Source organism: Scyliorhinus canicula, chromosome 9, assembly GCF_902713615.1.
Source record: "Scyliorhinus canicula chromosome 9, sScyCan1.1, whole genome shotgun sequence".
Lineage (NCBI taxonomy): Eukaryota > Metazoa > Chordata > Chondrichthyes > Carcharhiniformes > Scyliorhinidae > Scyliorhinus > Scyliorhinus canicula.
The window spans coordinates 185,058,052-185,079,337 of NC_052154.1; the positions used below are offsets into that span (position 1 = coordinate 185,058,052).

At 42.1% G+C, this 21,286-nt stretch overlaps 1 protein-coding gene across 2 annotated transcripts in view; it reads right to left on the minus strand.

The window, feature by feature from the left end:
* LOC119971954 (kinesin-like protein KIF18A) overlaps positions 1-21,286 on the minus strand; it is a 111,924-nt gene that overhangs the window by 26,307 nt on the left and 64,331 nt on the right. For both annotated transcript variants that reach the window (XM_038808318.1, XM_038808319.1), the window contains exons 11-14: positions 17,928-18,092; positions 10,992-11,113; positions 9,530-9,771; positions 4,559-4,648 (exon numbers count right to left, since the gene is read on the minus strand). In XM_038808318.1, coding sequence (XP_038664246.1) covers positions 4,559-4,648; positions 9,530-9,771; positions 10,992-11,113; positions 17,928-18,092 — 619 coding nt within the window. The remainder of the gene's footprint in view (positions 1-4,558; positions 4,649-9,529; positions 9,772-10,991; positions 11,114-17,927; positions 18,093-21,286) is intronic.

The window sequence follows — 21,286 nt, forward strand, 5'->3', positions numbered from 1 at the left end:
AGAGCAAGTGACATGTAAACTACTCAGAAGGGACCGGGCCATTCTGACAAACTTTGCAAGGGCAGTGGGACCAAATAGCTGTTGCAATCAATTGCAGGAATCTAGCCCCGAGGGACTGGATGCATTGCTGCAAGAAGTTCAATGACCATATGCAAGTGGCCAATGTCAGTGAAATGTATCTTTAAGTGCATATCCTGCTAATTGTCCCACTAGCCTCTGATATTGCTCAAGGCACAAACCTCCAATATTCACCGACCAACATCAATCGTGTCTCGTATCTAACCTCATAGCATTACCTCATCCTTGTATTTAGGACTGCTGTAAGTATCACACTCAGATAGTTTGCATTCAATCATGAAGTCACATTATTGCACCACACTCACTGACATAATTCTCTCTCTCTCCTACAGGACAAGATGGCACAGAACTGGAGGTGGCAGCAGCACCTAATCCGACCAGTTAAGTTTCTGGGCAATGGCGACTCCGAAAGTGTTGACAGTACAGGATTCAACAATGATGCCATTGATAAATGCCAAGGGGAAGTGGTTTGATTCCTGTTGGAGATGGTCATAGCCTGGCACTTCTGCGGCTGTAATGTTACTTGCCACTGTTGTCCAGGTTTTGCTGCATGCAGGTAGGAATTGATTCACTTATCTAAGGAATTGCTAGTGGAATTAAACATAATGAACATTTGAATTATGGCCCTTTGTGCTAGTTAGTAAAGACATTTCCCCCATGTTGACTTCAATTTTGCTAGGGTGCCTTGGTGTCACACATGGTAGAATGATGCCTTGATGTCAAAGCACTCAGAGAGGTCCGGAGTCACAGTCCAAGTGCAACCCAAACTGAATATCAATGTGAAGGTTATTGATGTGTAAGTCCCACTTAGATAGCACCATCACCTTTCTATACTTTGCTGATTATCGAGAGTAGATTGGACTTGATTGGAGAGTCGGACTTGAACTGTGCAGAACAGATATACCTGGCCAATTTTACACATTGTCAGGTAACTGCCAGTGTTGTAGCTGTACTGGAACAGCTTGGTTAACGGCATGGCTAGTTCTGGAACACAGGTATTTAGTACTATTGTTGGGTTATTTCTAAGGTATGCCTAATGCTGTCCCTGGTAAGCTCTCTTGCATTCCTCATTGGTCCCTTGGCTTGAGGGATGTACTGCAGCTCGAGATTACAAATTGTGACTAAAAGTTTGATGATACTGATACTAGCTTTTTACTCATTTACTTATTAACTGAATTGAACTCCTCTGGATCACTAGTAGAGTACCATAAGTACTATGTTACCGCAGGCTTCAATATGTTGTCTGTTGGCTCAGTGAACGAACAGCTCAGGATTTGGTTGGATGAAGACAGGAGAAAAGATCTACTGTACAGGAAAAGCCTCCTGGCCAAAGTGGCCATGGTGGTGAAAAATGTGCTTGGTATCATTTTGATAGATGATGATCTCAAGCTCTTCTTCCACCATGCCTAATTCCCTGGCCAGAAGACTTCCCACCTTCCAAGGTGGAATTGCCACCGTTCTCCTGTCTTGGCAGTTGGAATGAAAAGTAGTCAACCTCTTTATCTATTTACAAAGATGCTGCTGTCTGATCTGCTGAGTGTATCCAAAATTTTCTGTTTTTATTTCAGTTTTCCAGAGTTCATAGTAAGGTAAGGTAAAATCGTCATAGTCCTAAATGACCATAGGCTGCCGTCTGCTTTTTTGGGGGGGGGGGGGGGGGGGGGGGGGGGGGGGAAGGGAGAGAGAGAGAGAGAGCTGACTGCTGAACCTGCGGATCATCACACTTCAGGCGAGGGGCAAGGTTGAGAAGGCACACCTTCATGAGTAACCTCAGCTGTTACAGGAACTGAACCCACGCTGCAGGCCTTGTTCTGTATCACATCTCAGCTGCCTAGCCCACTGAGCAAAACCGCCCTGTTTTTATTTCAGTTTTCCAGAGTTCGCAGTATTTTGCTTTTGTGGTGATAGAAAGTAACTCTTGCATGCGTGTATTGAGTAGCTCCATTTGTTGAATGGGCCTGCTGCCTTAGACTAGCCTAAAGTAGATCAGAAGCTGCTTAACCACAAGAAAGCCATCACAAGCAAAACCCAACAGTTACTTTGCTTAGGGTTGGACATCTCCAGATTGCTCCATCCCCAGTCCAAACATCAGCTGACATGCATCATTAGAGATTCACTAGGATGCAGGGTTTGTTCTAACATTGCCAGGCACACTGACCTGGGGTAAGAAAACGATTGCAGTTTGAAAATTGAACAATGAGTACTTTGAACAAAAATCACTCTGTACACTTCAATCCCTCTTCAATCATACAAAGAACCCTCTTCTTCAGGCATTTATTTCATTAATCTTCATCCCATTAGTTGTAAATATAATTGTATTTTTCTTAAACTAAAAGCAGAGATCCATCATTAATTTATTGACCAATATGCTGTGCAGTTTGGAATGTAAATGTATACATGAATCAACTCGGCCCTTCGTGCCTGCTCCACCATTCAATAAGGTCATGGCTAATCTGATTGTAACCTCAACACCACATTCCTGCCTACCCTGGATAACCTTTCACCCCCTTGTTAATCAACAATCTATCTAGCTCTACCTTAAAAAGATACAAAGACTCTGCTTCCACTTCTTTTTGAGGAACACAGTTTCAAAGATTCACGGCCCCCAAGAGAAAACATTTCTCCTCACCTCTATTAAATGTTTTTAAACTGTGATGCCTAATTCTAGATTCTCTCACAAGAGGAACCATCCTCTCCACATCCACGTTGTCAAGACCCCTCAGTCTCTAAAAGGTTTGAAACAAGTCCCTCCTATTCTTTTTAACTCCAAAGAATGCAAGCCTAATGTGTCCAGCCTTTCCTCATAAGACAATCTGCCCATTCCAGATATTAGTCTAATATACCATCTCATATTTCCTTATATAAGGAGACCAATATTGTACACAGTAATCCAGATGTGGTCTCACCAGTTCGTTGTACAACCGAAGCATAACCCTCTTACTTTATGATAAATTCCCCTCACAATAAGCAATAACATTCTATTAGCTTTCAGAATTACTTGTTCTACATGTACACTAGCCTTGTGTGATTCATGCACGAGGACACCATGATCTTTTTGAATCTCAGAGCTATGTAATCTCTCACCATTTCGATAATAAGCTTCTTTTTTATTTTTTTATTGTAAAAAGTCGAGGCCACAGCACTGATCCCTGTGACACACCCTTTGTCACATCCCACCAACCAGAGAGGATCCATTTATGCCAACTGTTTCCTGTTAGCCAGCCAATCTTTAATCCATGCCAATATGTTATTTCCTACACCATGAGCTTCTATTTTCCACAATAACCACTTATGTGGTCTTCTGGAAATCTAAGTACACCACATCCACCGGTTCCCCATTATCCACAGCACGTGACTCCTTCAAGGAACCCCAATAAATTGGTTAAACATGATTTTCCTTTCACAAAACTGTTAACTCTGCCGGATTGCCTTGATTTTGTCCAAATGCCCTGCTTTAACATCTTTAATAATAGCTTCCAACATTTTCCCGAGGACGGATGGCCTATAGTTTCCCCCTTTTTTTTGTCTCCCTCTCTTTTTGAATAATGGAACCTTTACCAAATCTAGGAATTTTTGAAAATTAAAACCAATATATCAACTATCTCCCTAACCACGGGAGGGATTCTCTGCTTGCCGCCAGGCGGCAAATCCCTTATTACGACTGAATCGGGGACGGCGCTTGATTCCGGATGCTCCGCCCCTCCAAAAAGTCATAATCGAGGAGTACGCCGCATGCCATCAGGACGTTACCTGAAGGCTCTCCCCCAATGCTCCGTCCCCGATGGGCCGAGTTCCTGACCACGGGAACCCGGCATGGTGGCTGCGGACTGTGTCCAGCGCTGGCAGTTGGGCAGGAGCTGTGCTGCCGACCGGCGGGGGTGGGTGGACGGCTTTAGCGAGTGCTGGGGGGACTGGCGAGGGGCGTGTGGCACCATCTGGCAGGTGGGGTCCGCGCATGGCCGGCGCCATGTTGTACGGCGTGACCGCTGCAGATCATCGCCGTGTGCATGCGCGTCCATGGACCCGACAATTCTCTGGCCGTTTAAATCGGGAAGGCTGTGCGTTTTATGTGGTGCGGCTGCTAGCCCCTCACCGGTCGGAGGATCGGTACTGGGGCCTCACCGATTTTTCCCATATAAAACGCCACGGAGCCTCCAGACATCGCCCCAAAATCGGAGAATCCAACCCACTTCCTTCAAGGCCCTAGGACTTGTTATCCAACAGCCCCAACCATTTGCTCAATACCACGCCCCTGGTGATTATAATTTTAGTTTCCTGTCTTCCATTCCTTATTTAAGATGTTTTTGGGATGCTTGTTGTATCCTCCATAGTGAAAATCCATGCAAAATACCTGTTCAGTTTGTCCGCCATCTTCCTACTTTCCGTTTTGTAAAGCCGATTTGAATTACATTGATATGTGGGCACACTAACAAAATACACTATTGAATGTTTTAATAAAATGGAACAATATTTCACCTACCTGCTGCTGGTTTTAATTGATCAGGAGATTTATCCTTTTTGACTTTTACAGTCGTTTCCTGTCGACTTCTGGAAGGAGTTCTTTTTGAGCCTAAACATATAAAAAAAAAATATTTGAGGTACTACAGATCCTCCTGCAGCAATTAACACACATGGAATTAAAATGCAGACAAAATCTATGTTTAAATAGGCGAGAAGACCTGCTGAAGCTATCAAATGCATTATTAAGAAGTTTTGTATATTTATCTGGTGGAATACAGTTGACTGTGTAGCTTTACCAAATAAGAGCATAAGAACTAGGAGCAGGATTAGGCCATCTGGCCCCTCGAGCCTGCTCCGCCATTCAATGAGATCATGCCTGATCTTTTGTGGACTCAACTCCACTTTCCAGCCTGAACACCATAACCCTTAATCCCTTTATTCGTCAAAAAACTATCTATCTTTACCTTAAAAACATTTAATGAAGGAGCCTCAACTGCTTCACTGGGCAAGGAATTCCATAGATTCACAACCCTTTGGGTGAAGAAGTTCCTCCTAAACTCAGTCCTAAATCTACTTCCCCTTATTTTGAGGCTATGTCCCCTAGTTCTGCTTTCACCCGCCAGTGGAAACAACCTGCCCGCATCTATACTATCTATTCCCTTCATAATTTTATATGTTTTTATAAGATCCCCACTCATCCTTCTAAATTCCAACGAGTACAGTCCAAGTCTACTCAACCTCTCCTCGTAATCCAACCCCTTCAGGTCTGGGATTAACCTAGTGAATCTCCTCTGCATACCCTCCAGTGCCAGTACGTCCTTTCTCAAGTAAGGAGACCAAAACTGAACACAATACTCCAGGTGTGGCCTCACTAACACCTTATACAATTGCAGCATAACCTCCATAGTCTTAAACTCCATCCCTCTAGCAATGAAGGACAAAATTCCATTTGCCTTCTTAATCACCTGTTGCACCTGTAAACCAACTTTCTGTGACTCATGCACTAGCACACCCAGGTCTCTCTGCACAATAATATTTTATCGTTTAAATAATACTCCCATTTGCTGTTATTCCTACCAAAATAAGATTCTCTCAGATCAGAATTTTTAGAAATTGCAGATAAAGTTGTCAACAATTCTACCTAAAAGAAACTTATTGCACAACTAATTAAATTTCTTTAAGGTGGTTCTATCAAGATAACATTTCATCACAGATTGAGGAAAATACATGTTGAGAGGTCACAAGTACTGATTTAACATCTGCATGTCAACATAACTATAGATCATAAAGATATTTAAAAAACTAATCCCCTTCAAGAGCCATTATTTGAAATCTGCTTTCACTATCGCTCAACTATTGCACTCCAGCTCCCAATTTGCCACATAATAAAAAACTATGAAAGATCCATGCTTCTTTTGTCATTTACCTTAAATTCGTATCATGTGGTTATTGACCCTTTCCGCAGTTCTTCCCAATGAACTCTCTCAAAACCCTTCATGATCTTGAACCTCTATTAAATCTCCCCTTAATTGTCTCTTCTTAAAAGCAAATGGCAACATCTCTCCATGCTACGTTTCACTTCCCTAGTACAATCCTAGTACATCACCTCTGCACCATCTTAGGCCTCGATATTGCTTCTAAAGTATCATGTGCAGATCGGAAAACAATCCTCTAGCTAGGGTTTAACTAGCGATTTATAAATATAACTTTCTTGATTTTTTACCCTATGGCTTTGTTTATAAAGCCAAGCGTCCTGTATGCTCCTTTAACATCCTTCTCAGCTTGCTTTGCGACCTTCAAAGATTTGTGTGTACACCCCTAAGTCTCTCTATTCCTGCACCATTTAGTTTATATTTCTTCTACTCATTCTTCTTACCAAATTGCATCACTTCTCACTTTTCTGCATAGCTTGCATTTACCATGTACCTGCCCATTTCCCCAGTATATCTTCCCCTGAACTCTACTCACTGTTCACTAAACTTTTACGTTGTGTATAATCTGCAAACTTTGAAATTATGCCCCGTTTACCCAAGTTCAGGGCATTAGTGTAAATCAAGAGCATGTGAGCTCATCTGTGAAGATTTCATCTTTGTTGCAAAAGAATTTAACAGTTACCATGAAAAATATGTTTGAATAAGCGTAGTTTTTGTACGACTGAAAAAAACATGTTGATTCGGCAACCATGGAACATTACAATTAAGTGCGAAAAATGGTAAAAAGGATTCACACAATGTGGTTAGGGTCAGTGTGATGTTAATTATATTTGAACCTTGATAAAGCAAGAATAATGAATTGTGCCCAAAATAAACCATTTCTGGCTAGTTTACATGGGGTATTCAAGTTTTATCATGTAAACCCTTATGTTCCGGCTTAATTTAGTATTATAAGGATCCTTGCTCAGTTGTCTCTGGGCAATTGACTTGAGGGGGGAGCCAAATATACAATTCAAATACAAATAGGCTGGGATTTATTCAGTTATGGCTACCAGCAGTTCCTTTCACATTTGGCTCACAGTAACTTAAATCCATGAAGCCAGTAATTGATTTTTTAAAGGAGTATTAATTAGCCTGGATTATTTCAGAGTCATTTTAGAACTTTTGAAGTTCTTGGGTCAATACCTGGGGCCAAGTATTATTCAGGTCAAAAATGAGGAGAGATTGTGAATCCTTTCCTCTAAACCCATATGTTTGTGTATACATATATATATATTATATATAAATAAAACAAGCTATTTCCTAAGTCAATACATTTGTTGAATAATCTCAGGCAAGGTCTGATGTTGTGAAACTCTGCCACTTCTCAAAGGCATGGTCCAAAAATGAAGGAGCTGCTAGTAACTCTTAAGAAAAGGCTTGCTGGTTGGGTGCACTCAATTACAGAGATTATATTTTTAAAACATTTTTCCAATTAAGGGGCAATTTAGGGTGGCCGATCCACCTACCCTGCACATCTATGGGTTATGGGGGCAAGACCCAATCAGACACGGGGTGAATATGCAAACTCCACACAGACTGTGACCCGGGGTCAGGATCGAACCCAAGGTCCTCAGCGTGTGAGGCAGCAGTGCTAGCCACTGCACCACCATGCTGCCCCACCTAAGTTATGTATAAACATTTCCCAGAATGTAACGAACAAGGCACAATTACAAGAATAGTCAGGAACACATAAATATATCTAAAATGAAAATGGCAAGATTATCCAAAAATATAACAATAATTGTTTAAAGTTAAAAAGCACCATCACAATATGTCACACAAGGAGGTTTCAGGTTTGATACCCTCTCCGCTGAATTAACCGAATTCAAACAGGCTAGCATACAAGAAATGCAATTAACTGTGTTGCTGTCTGATGGAGAAGAAAAATATTAAAAACAGATATGGATCCTGCTCTTCCCTCTATCAACTGGCTCCTGTTTTAACACTAGGCAAAAGCAATACTGGGTTCAGCCATCGTAATCCTGATTCTATCTCGCCAACATTAATTAGACTGATATTAAGAATGCCCTTTCGTTGCGATACAAGTGGGTGGCTGAGGGCAGGTATGGATTTGAGTGGAAAAATCTATTTGCTATTTCTTCCCTTCAGAAAAAAACAGCTGGATTTAGAAAAAAATGATGGGGACTTTAAAGAAGTCAACAATTTTGTATTTTTTGTCATGTTGGCCAGGATTCAGTTGATGCCCCCACTGTGCCTTTTCTTCAGCTTCAAGTATTTCACACTGTGCTAACAGAGCAAAAAATACAATATGACAAATTAAGCAGTCTCATTTTTCCTTCGATTTGAATTTCAAAAGGAATCACAGGCGGAAATGTTCCGACAGCGAGATCGTCTGGTCCAGCCGAAGGTGAACCCCCCCCACTCCCGACGGAGGGGCGAGCCACGGAATAAGCCGTTGAGAGCTGCGGGCCGGAAGATCCTGCCACTGACCAATAGCGGGATGCCACTACCGCCGCAAAACACGGCGCAGGGGGTGGGTGGAGTGGAAATCCCGCATTCAGAGTTAACTTATTTCACTTAACATCAACCAAACAGGCTAAATGAATTACGCATATTTCTCCGAAGAAACTTATTTTTCTTAGAATTTACAGTGCAGAAAGAGGCCATTCGGCCCATTAAGTCTGCACCAGCCCTTGGAAAGAGTACTCTACTTAGCTCACATCTCCACCCTATCCCCGTAACCCAGTAACCCCACCTGTAATCTTTTGGGACACTAAGGGCAATTTAGCATGGTCAATCCACCTAACCTGCACATCTTTGCTTGTGGGAGGAAACTGGAGCACCCGGAGGAAATCCACGCAGACACAGGGAGAACATGTAGACTCCACACAGACAGTGACCCAAGTCGGGATTCGAACCTGGGACCCTGGAACTGCGAAACAACAGTGTTACCGTGTCGCCCACTTCATATGATAATGCTACCGAGTAGAAAATGGGAAACCAAGTTTACGTTAATACTGACCAGAATTAACAAAAATATAATTTTATACTGAAAAATATCATTTTCTTGGCAACTAATTCATAAATTGTCGGGTTAACTGGGGTATTATCCAATAAGGATTAGGACTATAATCAGTTCTGTAGAAGGGTCACATGGACTCGAAACTTTAACTTTGTTTCTCTCTCCACGGATGCTGCCAGGCCTGCTGAGTTTATCCAGCGCTTTCAGTTTGTATTTCAGATTTACAGAATCTGCAGTATTTTACTTTTATTTGAAGGTTTAGGTTTAGACTGGGGAAAAATTAAGTAGAGATGTATACTATTCTGATCAGCTTTGCTGCGCAAGGTATAAAACTTGATTTGTAAAGTTGTTTTCTGCTGACATAAATGAAATATTAACATAATATTTAAGTAATGTCCAAGTTACAGCAATTGTTTCAGCAGCAAATCACAAAAGTATGCTTAGAAATGCACGATCTATATTCTGGCAATGCTTCATTCTTCCAGTTAATTAAAACATGCTATAAATTATAGCTTAAGAACAGTCTACATACTACACAGTGCAGCCTGGCAATAGGTGAGCTGGGAGTAATTCATGATCGAGGAAATATTTAGCTGTCCATCAGATAACTGTTCTGGTAATTTCATAATCTGATCTTCCCATGTAATCCCTTTCTCCTGTTGTACTAACTGCTCCACTTGCACAAAAGCATCCTCAGCAGCTGCTGAAGCAAGTCCAGCTTCTTTCATTGTTTGATACTGTTGGCAGAATGCAGGCAGCAAAGTGTTTATAAGCCTGTAAAGTGAAAGCAAAACAAACAATTATGGTGCCAGTCCTAATATATCATACATGTAAAATAATGTGAGGTTTCACACATGACTACACATTTCCCGTTTTACGGAAAACACCAAGGAGATATTTTTCTTCCTTAATGCAGTAAACTGTGGTTAAAGTCCTCGCTGAGTCATAGCGACACAGGGAGTATTAACAGTTTGTTCTGAAGGTCAAGACACTTTTTATGTAACTTAACCTTATTGCTAATATACATACCAGCAGTAAATTAACCAATAGGTTAGACCAGAAAACTATATTTTGGTTGATTTGACCAAAGCAGATCAGGGATACCATCCAACATCACACAACACCGGACAGCACGGTAGCATGGTGGTTAGCATAAATGCTTCACAGCTCCAGGGTCCCAGGTTCGATTCCCGGCTGGGTCACTGTCTGTGGGGGTTGTTGGGTTACGGGTATAGGGTGGATACTTGATCTGAACTGACCCGAGGCAGAATGAACTATGTCGAAGCTTCGCAAGGTGAATGCAAAATTCAGGTCAGAGGAATCTGATACTTGTTATTTGGTCTTTTACTGGCTAGACTGGCTAAAACACCGACAAAGGTTTTCTCTCCCTTATCACTTAACATAAAATATTGAAGCAGAATTAGACTATTTAATAAATATAATAATATCAATAACCATATAATCAATCAACAACAGGGCCCTTAATGAGGATGTGCCCCTCATTACAAGTATCCATCAACAAACGAAAAAAATAAATATTGATATTAACCCAAGTTATTCTTTCAGAATTTAAATAATTGTTTGTAATTTAATGCCAGAAACAGTATGCAGTTATCAGTTGGGGGAAATGTGGAATTGTTAAAAAAATACGGAATGCACAATTGTTCCACATCACAGGAATTACTAACTGTTAGAAATCAGTGGTGGGGTTGATAAATAAAGGCTGTGGTAAATTCCAGAATAGAATAATTAATACCACCACAACCTGAGGGTTATAAAGGAGGATGCTCGCCTTTAGTGCTCCTGTGCTTTTGCATCCATTGATAAAATTATGAGCTGTGGGTGTGCCGCTTCCCAAAATAATAAAATAAATCTTTAATTCCTTGAATTGTGCAGCAAGCTCTTTAATTATATTTTAATATAAAACTGGAAATGACATGGGTGAATAATGTCTTTCAGATTAAGATGTTGGTACAAATTAAAAACTGCTTTACTTTTCCGTTCTTCTGTTCTCTGGTTTTTGGAGAGAAAGTAACTGATTCATATGTTGAATTTGTCGTTTTAAGTCCATTACTTCCATTTTTAAATGGCTGCACTGTAGATCTTGATTAAGGACCTGTCAACAGAAATATATTTGTTAGGGGAAATTTGTTGTCTGGAATAGCATAGTACACCCCACATCAATCAAAATGTACAAAGAGGTAGAAACAGTTGATTAGGAAGCACTTCTACAGGACTTTTAAGAATCCCTGGTTGTGCACATAAACTAAAACATCTAAATACCCACATTTTTAAAGATAGCAGGTCCAGAGCGTTTTGTACACATGGGTAAAATATAAGCCACAAGTCACCCTCCCAACAATTTGTAATGACATTTCTAATGTTCTGTCTTTTGTTGAGTACGCTGTGGTGACCCAGGTGCCACCAATCTTATACATATTACTGTGACATGAGGTTAGTTTGTTTATTGTTCCTGATAGTTTGTATCTTGCTGTAATGGTCCGTTTGTACTTAAAAGTTCTGAAGACGGCTGCTTTTAGACAATCATCAACCACTTGATAGCTGAATAAATCTTTTAACCAGCAGTTTTAAACATTTTGCAGATATCAGGGACGGCATCACTCACGCCCGACCCCCCCCACCCCCAAAATAGCTTTTCTCAAGCAGATGTGTCCATTGTCCCATGTTGTATGGCCCAATGTAAGACATGGAAGTGTTCTCATAGTCTTTATTCTGCTGGTTATTCAGGCTATTGCATTGTAACCAGGATCTATGTAGCACTCCTGAGTTGCTACTAGTGACCACCAAAGGTAGTGTCGTCCTGTCATCGAGAATTAGTCCATTCAGCCATTGGGATTACTGGAAGGGGATAATATTTTGGAATTATGAAAATGAAAATCGCTTATTGTCACGAGTAGGCTTCAATGAAGTTACTGTGAAAAGCCCCTAGTCGCCACATTCCGGCGCCTGTTCGGGGAGGCTGGTACGGGAATCGAACCGTGCTGCTGGCCTGCTTTAAAAGCCAGCGATTTAGCCCAGTGAGCTAAACCAGCCCCTGGGTTTCTAGAATTCATTGCTCCTTAGCCATTTTAACACTGGCCAGTATTATTGTACTTTTTAAGCAAGGTACATACAACACAAGTTTTGAGGGCAGATAATGAATTTTGTGATGTATTACAGAATTGCAGTGTCAATAAATTATGATCTCTGGTCTATGATGAATTAGCTGATCTCAACTGGTGCAACAATGGGTTAATACAGGCCAACGAGGATAAATTGAATCAGGGTTTATGCCCATCAATTACTGAGGGCATAATTATGCATGCAGGTGATGTTCTTACAGCCTACTATCACTTGTTGTCTAGGTTTGTATGTACTGCATGATCGCTTGGGTAGCTGATGTCAATGGAACTACACCCAAACCATGAATCATTGCCTTCAGGAAGAGAATGGGAGAACATTTAACATTTGCTGGGTGGGGGAATAGAAGTGTTCCCCGAGAAAGACAAATTATTTTGTTGGGTCGATTTGAAATTAATATACCGTATATAATATACCAATACCGTATTTGCTTTGTCCATCAGCATGTCTTGAATTTTTTGGCAGAATTTGCAAATTTAAAAATTGTTGCTTTATAGGAGAGGTAGTGTGTCTGCAGTTAATTAAACTTTGTAGGTTCATAAATTTGAATTAAATTTAAGTATTTACATAATCAAAAGACCTGTTTTGCAGCTGTTTCTTTTCCTCACAAACAGAGCATATGTTTTTGTTGGCACACACAGAACAAAATGCTCAAGTAGTCACTTAAAAGCAATACAAAATGAGTTCCGACAGATAAGTCAAGTGCTAGATCAAATTTCCCAGCTGTATACGTCTTATTATTTACTACTTCAATCAGTCTTACATTCCCGCGTTCCCTTTCTGCTCTTCCGAACAAGACTTCTTTTTATCTACTTATTTCCTCTCCAGTTCTGTCACTAAGCCTCTGCTTACTGGACTTCTTTAACTCTTTCCCTCTGAACTTTCAAAGATCTCATAAAAAAACTCTCCTTTTGACCATGTTCTCAATCTATGCTTCAGAATGAGTAGAAAACGATTTGGTCAACGCCAAACATAGGGAATGGACAGTAATCAATAATTACTCCATAATTCCTCCTATGGCTCTTCAAGTCAGCATTCGTCATTCCCTTCCTCGTTAGTTTAGACCAGTCCACCCTCTGTGTGCCCTTCCCATAACCTCCTTCCATCTCCCAATTTGGTGACCTCTGCCGTAAGGGTACTTCGCTCCACTTCAACAGAATAATGAAATGTACATTATTACATTGTATATGAAATTCAGTTCTTTATGTTTTACTGTGCACATGGGAACTTCACCAGTCTTCCTAACACTAGGTGGTGTTGCTGCACCTCCAAAATGTGTCACCCAGGTGTGTTTCCCTTGGTGGTAAGGCAGGCAAATACTTTAATTTAAAATCAAATGCTGGCCTTTTGTGACTAGTGTTAATCCATTTTTTTCTGATTTTGGCAGGCCTCGGGAATCCTCCATTTGCCTGCCGGTGAAACCTTTCTCCGGATTTAATGGGGCATAGGTCTTCCCATTTCTCTAATCATGGTCTTGTCTGCTTTACTTCTTTGTTCATTGCTAAGATGCTTCACCCTACCCTTGCTATCACACTACTCACTTCTAGCTTTGGAAAGTCTGAAACTCTGACTTCAGTGGAACCTGGGACATCCCACACCTTGATCCATCGTCTCCTCTTCCTCCTTTGTTTGTAGCACTTTCCCCACAGACATTGTGCTTACCACATTTGTTAATTGATAATTGCAGTCCTGCCATCTCCCTACTGATTTGTTCAATGCTAAAACCATCAATTTGTTCTTTAGAAAAATTGTGTTGCAATTATTGTGCTAGTAATTGTAGTGTTTATATTCATGTGCTTTAAAGGACATATTAACAATTTCAGGGACAGCTTGCAGGGACGTGAAGACAGCTAGAGAGGCTTTGGTGAGGGTGGAGGGGGCCGGATGAGACTGGAAATAAAGAGGGAGGATAAAAGAGGTGAAATATAAATTGGATGATGAGATTCAATTTGAGAACGGAGTATCAGCCAAAGAGAAGAATAGGGGCCTTAAACACAAAGTGAAAGGTCAGTGGTGTCTGCTGCAGAGGAATTGGGAGTTGGGGGAGGGGGGAAATCACCCAAAGAGGGACTAACAGGTGCTCATCACAGCAACAACTTGTATTGTCCTTGACGTAGTAAAACATCCCAACTTCCTTCACAGGAACATCATTGAACAAAATTGGACACCATGCCACATAAGAATATATTAGAGCAGATGACCGAAAATATGAGGAACATACCTGTGGCAGGACAAGAGTGGGAATGGGAGGGAATGAGATACACAACAGTATATATGAGACAAAGGAAAATGGCTACTGGGATGTAATGTCATCAGGAGGCCATACAAGGAAGGGGAGATGATGGAGATAACATGAAGTTCAACATTCCTACCATCCTTGTTCAGTCAGGATTAACCAGGCTTTTAATGGGTTACACGATTAATAGCAATTGATGAACAACAGAACTGGCCCTGAAAAGTATTTTTTAGTATTGTTGAATAAGAGACATGTTGAAGCTTTCGGTCTTGCACTCATAAAATCATAAAACGTACAGTGCAGAAGGAGGCCATTCGGCCCGTCAAGTCTGCACCAGCCCTTACAAAGAGCACCCGACTCAAGCCGATGTACCTATCCTATCCTCGAAATTCAGAAACCCCCCCACTTAACCTTTTTGGACACTAACGGCAATTTAGCACGACCAATCCACTTAACCCGCACATCTTTGGACTGTGGGAGGAAACCGCAGCAACCGGAGGAAACCCACGTAGAGACGGGGAGAACGTGCAGACTCTGCATACAGGGACCCAGCCGGGAAACGAACCTGGGACCTTGGAGCTGTGAAGCAACTGTGCTAACCACTATGCTACCGTGCTGCCCTCTGCACTCATCAGGACACTTCATAAGAATACCAATATAAGGGGAAAACATCAATTTATACTGAACGAGAAGAGGTTGTGATTGGTTGACAAATAGATTGGTTGGGGTATTGCCATGGAGAATGCTCCAGCCGATGGTGACCGACAGTTAACAGTCAAGCATTGTTTGAAAGTGAAATCAGGAAGCTTGACCTGGATTGGTAAAGGCATTGCCCTCAGGAATGAGTCAGTGAATAGCTGGGACTTATTTTGTTTAGCTGAAACCGGTACTATGCACCTGTTCTTTCTGTCTGAAAATAGGAGGAGATAAACAGGAGGGAGATAAATCACTTGGTTTCATGGTGTACCAAAAACCTCTCTCTAAATGTTGGAAAGACCAAGGAACTGATCACCGACTTCAGGAAGCGCAGCACGACACGCACTCCCGTCTGCATTAATGGCTCCAAGTGGAGATGGTTGATAGCTTTAAGTTCCTGGGGGTCACCATCACCAACAGTCTGTCCTGGTCCACTCACGTTGATGCAACTGTCAAGAAAGCTCAACAATGTCTCTACTTCCTACGGAAGCGAAAGAAATTTGGCATGTCTGCATCGATTCTCACAAACGTCTACAGATGTGCGATAGAGAGCATCCTATCAGGCTGCATCACAGCCTGGTATGGCAACTGGTCGATCCAAGATCGCAAGAAACTGCAGAATGTGGTGAACTCAGCCCAACGCATCACACAAACTTGCCACCCACACATTTATTCTGTATACACCTCTTGCTGCCTCAGGAAGAGAGGCAGCATTATCAGAGACCCCTCCCACCCAGGCATTGCCTTCTTCCAGACCCTTCCATCAGGCAGAAGGTACAGAAGTCTGAAGAGTCGCACATTAAGACATAGGAACAGCTTCTTCCCCACAGCGACAAGACTCCTCAACGACTCCTCCTCGGACTGATCTGTTCCCTGTAAGAACACTATTCATGACGCCCTATGCTGCTCTTGCTCATTTATTTGCTTTGTTTGGCCCCTTGTTCCGCACAATAACCAGTAACCAATCACTGTTTTGTTAATGTACCATTTGTCAATGTTCTCTGTTGATTATTCTTGTACCTACTATGTACGTACTGTGTACGTTCCTCGGCCGCAGAACAATACTTTTCACTGTATTTCAGTACTTGTGACAATAAATCAAATCAAATCAAATCCATGTCACAATACATAAAGCAACTGTTCTTCGCAGACAGAAAGAACCCGGATACTCATTGCGCCTGTTTCATCGAACAAAATAAGCAACAGCCATTTACCGACACATTCCTCAGGGCCAATTAGGGTCAAGCTGCCTGGTTTAAATTTCAAACAATGCTTGGCAGTTAACTGTCAGTCATCATCAAATGGTCCATTTTCCTCTTCTCACATAATCAGCATTCTCTTCTCATACAGTATACATTGTTGTTTTCCCCTTATACTGGTATTCTTGCAAGGTGTCCTGATGAATTCCAGGTGAAAAGCTTCGATAGGTATCTTTTTTTCAGCAATTCTCAATTATTCAAAATTATTTTTTTGCAATCTTGGAATGCTATCATAGGATTAATTAATAGATTTTAAAGCAATTTAAAAATAATTAAGAACATTTTTTGCCTTCTATGTTCGCCCCATGTCTATATGTTTGAACACATAGGACGCAATTCTCCGCTCCCCACGCCGCGTGGGAGAATCGCGGGAGGGCCCCCCCGACTAATCTCACGACTCCCTGGCATCCTCCGCTCGGAAGAATCACTGCTCGCCGTTTTTCAAGGCGACTGGCGATTCTCCAACCCGGATGGGCCGAGCGGCCTGCCGTTCACAACCGGTTCATGACGGCGGCAACCACACCTGGTCGCTGCCGTCGTGAAAACTCCGTGAGATGCCTGTTTGGGGCTTGCAGGGGGCCTGGTGGGGAATGAGCACCACGACTGTGCTTGGGAGGGGACAGACGTCGGGCCGGCGTCTCAATCAGACGCACTATTTCCCCTCCGCCGCCCTGCAAGATCAAGCCGCCATGTCTTGCGGGGCGGCTGAGGGGAAAGATGGCCACCGCGCATGCGCAGGTTCGAGCTGTCAGCCGTCGTGACGTCAGCTGCGCATGCGCGGGTTGGAGCTGGCCAACCTGCGCAGCTGACGTCACATAGGCGCCGCCGTCACGTCACTCTCGGCGCGCCACCCCGCCGGGAGGGGAGAATAGAGGGCAAGGAGCGGCCTCCGAGGCCGTCGTGAAACTCGGCCGAGTTCACGAAGCCCTTCCGATTTTTCCTGGGAGCGGAGAATCGCGCCCTTAGAAAATAAATTACACTGAACAATGTAAGTGACCTTATTTTAGAGCATTTAGCTTCCTGAATGGGTGAAAATTCTTTAATGCGATTGACCACGTGGACAGCCTGATGACATCACTTCAACTGTGTCATGGGAAACCCTCAGTAAAGATTGCTGCACTCAATTGCAGTATCCTTGCATGGTGACAGAAATACATTTCTCGCTGAAGAGATTGCTAGATCTCAGTGACATCATGTCAATGGCGAGCGCTTTTGCTTCGCCACTGATCGCAAATTCCAGCCCAGTGATTTCATCCCGAACTCTTCAGGCGTCACACAAAAGCAGGTCCTAAACAGGTCAATCATTTGCAATCAACAGACTCCTTTTTCAGAAAATACCCAATAGTCTAGGAGTCAGAATGTCCAGTCAACTCTTGATCATAGGAACTGTGTTTCCATTAAGGGGAAAGATAGCTTGCCTAAACTTCAATTATTTTCAGAAATTGCTAATATAAATTGGCATGCAATTGGCTTCAAGAATGAAGAACTACATCTTCTGTTCTGAAAGGAACGCACCTATAATACTGTATGCTATACGATATGATGGATCATAATGTATAAAGAGAACCTCATAAGATTATCAATTATTTTAGTTTTACCTGAGGCATCTTTCCATTTTGGCCCAATAAGCACATTTCATTCTCTACACGGTGCAACCAGTTATCGTTTTCTTCAAGCATTTTCTCCGCTGTTTCCGTCTTTTGTTGAATGTGCTTGTGTTGTGTGATTAATGCTGCAAGTCTACGTTCATGCTTGCAAGATGCCTAAAGATCAGATAGGTAAATTACTATGTTAATCAAATAAGTACAAAATATTGATTTATTTCAAAAACAATTACCAGTACTGCAGTAATTTTACAAACTTAAAGGGCTATAAACATAATTTATTTTTTCTAAACAGCAGAACGCGAGGAATTTTCCTTTTCCTGTAAGGTCACATTCCATGATTACATGAAAAAGTAGGTCTGACACAGCAAGTTCAATGACCACGGTATGATGCTAACACAGGTGAGGAGTTCAGCGGGTTTCAGAACAAGTCCAACTCACATTTCGTATAGAGGCAAAATACTGTGGATGCTGGTAAACCAGAGTGATTCTTCGTCAGAACTTGAAAACATTACAAATGAAAGGAGTGGAGATGATCGATCTCCAACCACAATAACCATCTTCTATTGTGCTAGGTGTGACCTCCAACCAATGGACAGTTTTCCAGGATTCCCATTTTGCGAGGGTTCCTGGATATCAAATCTGCCTTGATGTCAAGGGCTACCACTCTCCCCCTCACCTCTGGAGTTCATCTCTTTTTATCCAGTTTGAACCAAAGGTGCAGTGAGGTCAGAAGCTGAGTGGCTCTGGCAGAACCCAAACTGAGTGTCAGTGAACAGGTTATTACTAAGCATGTGCTAATTGATTTCATTGTTGATGATCCCTTCCATCGCATTACTGATGATCGTGTAGACTGATGGGGCCTAATTGACTGGGTTGCATTTGTCTTGTTTCTTATGGACAGGACACATCTGGGCTATTTTGCACTTTGCTGGGTAAATACAAAATAGCTGTACTGGAACAGCTTGGCTCGGGCCACAGCAAGTTCTGATGAATAAGTCTTCAGTACTATTGCAGAAATATGGTCAGGGCCCATAGCCTTTGCAGTAGGCAATGCCTCCAGCCATTTCTGAATATCACATAGAGCAAATTGAATTGGCTAAAGACTGGCATCTGTGATGTGGGGACCTCCGGAGGAGACCGAGATGGATCATCCATTCGGCAATTCCAGCTGAAGATTGTTGCAAATGCTTCACCCTTATCTTTTGCACTGAAGTGCTTGTCCCCTCCATCATTGACGATTGGGATATTTATGGAGCCTCATCCTCCAATGAGTTGTTTAATTGCCCACTATCATTCATGGTTGAAGCTGCTGGTTGTGGAATTGTTAATCTCTGTCTATTACTTGCTGTTCATTTTTTTTTTTCATTTTTCATGCTGTGTGGCATGCAAGTAGTCCTGTGTTGTAGATTCACCATATTGGTGCCTAATTCTTAGGTATGCCTGGTGTTGCTCTTGGAATGTCCTCCTGTCCTGTTTAAGGGAGCACAGTGGTTAGCACTGTTTCTTCACAACGCCAGGGTCCCAGGTTCAATTCCCAGCTTGGGTCACGGTCTGTGCGGAGTCTGCAAGTTTCCCCCTGTCTGCGTGGGTTTCTTCTGAGAGCTCCGGTTTCCTCCCAGGAGTCCCGAAAACGTGCTTGTTAAGTGAACTGGACATTCTGAATATTCCATCTATGTACCCGAACAGGTGCTGGAATATGGCGACTAAGAGATTTTCACAGTAACTTAATTACAGTATTAATGCAAGCCTACTTGCGACAATAAAGATTCTTATTATGCCCTAAACTCAGGAACATATGAAAATCAAAACAAGATTTGCATCTTATATCTGATGCATGCTGTGGAAAGTATAAAAATAACAACGGCACATGTCAAATCAACAACGCAGCTTTTACCTATTTTTGCAAAACAACTTGATCTTTAACGAATGTCCTTGACTCAAAATAAAGGACTAAAATAGAGACGACTATGGGTGGAATTTTCTCTTTTTTTGACAATGTCAAGTCAGGTGGGAAAAGCAGTGTGTAGCTCACTGACTGCACTGACAACCTTTCCCACCATATTTTTTGAATCATTCTGAAAAACAAATACAATCATAGAAGGCGGATGGGCTCTGAATAAGCCTTCCCCGCTAGCAATCTCAGCTGCTGTTTAAAGGGTGCCCAAACTGAAAATATAAAAAAAGGACCCCCCCCCCCCCCCCCCACCCGGCAATGCATTGCTAAGTCCGGCCTGACCCTCTCTCCCCTCCCGGGGGCTATATTTACCTGTGCACCCCCAACGGGTTCTCTCCATTAGTTTCCTGTTTGTAAAAATCTGTTGGGAACCCCGGCACGGATTTTCCAGCAGGGAGGACCGCTAATCATATGTAAATGAATTTAAATGGAGTTCCCGTCACTGAATGGTAGGAACCCTGTTATGTCACTGGTGGGGCCAATTGAGTGGGGAAATCCGGCCAGCGTAAAAGCCGTTTTGGAATTCCACCCTCAATTATCAACCTCCAATCCCACCTATATTACAGCTGGATATTACAGGACTTGTATAGCCTGTGAAATTGGGCATTTAAACATTAAAACTGAAATTTTTTCCCAACTTAACTGCATGCTGTACAAATTAAAATTTAACTCATTTGTGTAGTTCTTTGATTATACGAATCATGGTGTGACTGGCCCAACACATACTGGGCAACAAACGCTGGCAAAAATACCTAAATTTAAAAATTCTCCTTTTGGTTCTTTCCTCATTTAAGGGCGCAAACATGTATATCCCAGTTCTGTATCATGCTTTGATGTAATTTTAATAACCAATAAAAGAAAGACATGCTTTTATACAGCACCTTTCATAACCATAGGACATCCCAAAACCTTTCAGAACCAATGAAGTATTTTTGATTTGGAAACATTGTTGTAGGAAACCTGGCAGCTATTTGCATATCAAAACTCCCATAAACAGCAATGAGATAATGGTCAGATAATCAGCTTTTGTGATATTAATTGAGGAATAGATATTGGCCAGATGGCGGCAGTGGTTAGCACTGCTGCCAATCCCGGGTCACTGTCCGCGCGCAGTTTGTATTCTCCCCGTGTCTGCGTGGGTCTCACACCCACAACTCAAAGATGCGCAGGGTCGGTGGATTGGCCACGCTAAATTGTCCCTTTATTGGAAAAAAATAAAAATAAGTAAATAAATATTGGCCGGGATAACTCCCCTGCTCTGCTTTGAAATAGAGCCACAAGATGTTTTATGTCCACTTGAGAGTCTTTTCATTTCTCATCTGAAAGACTTAGGGCTGGATTCTCTGATTTTCAGGCTAAGTCCTGGCGCTGTTTTACGATCGGAAATTCGGCACAA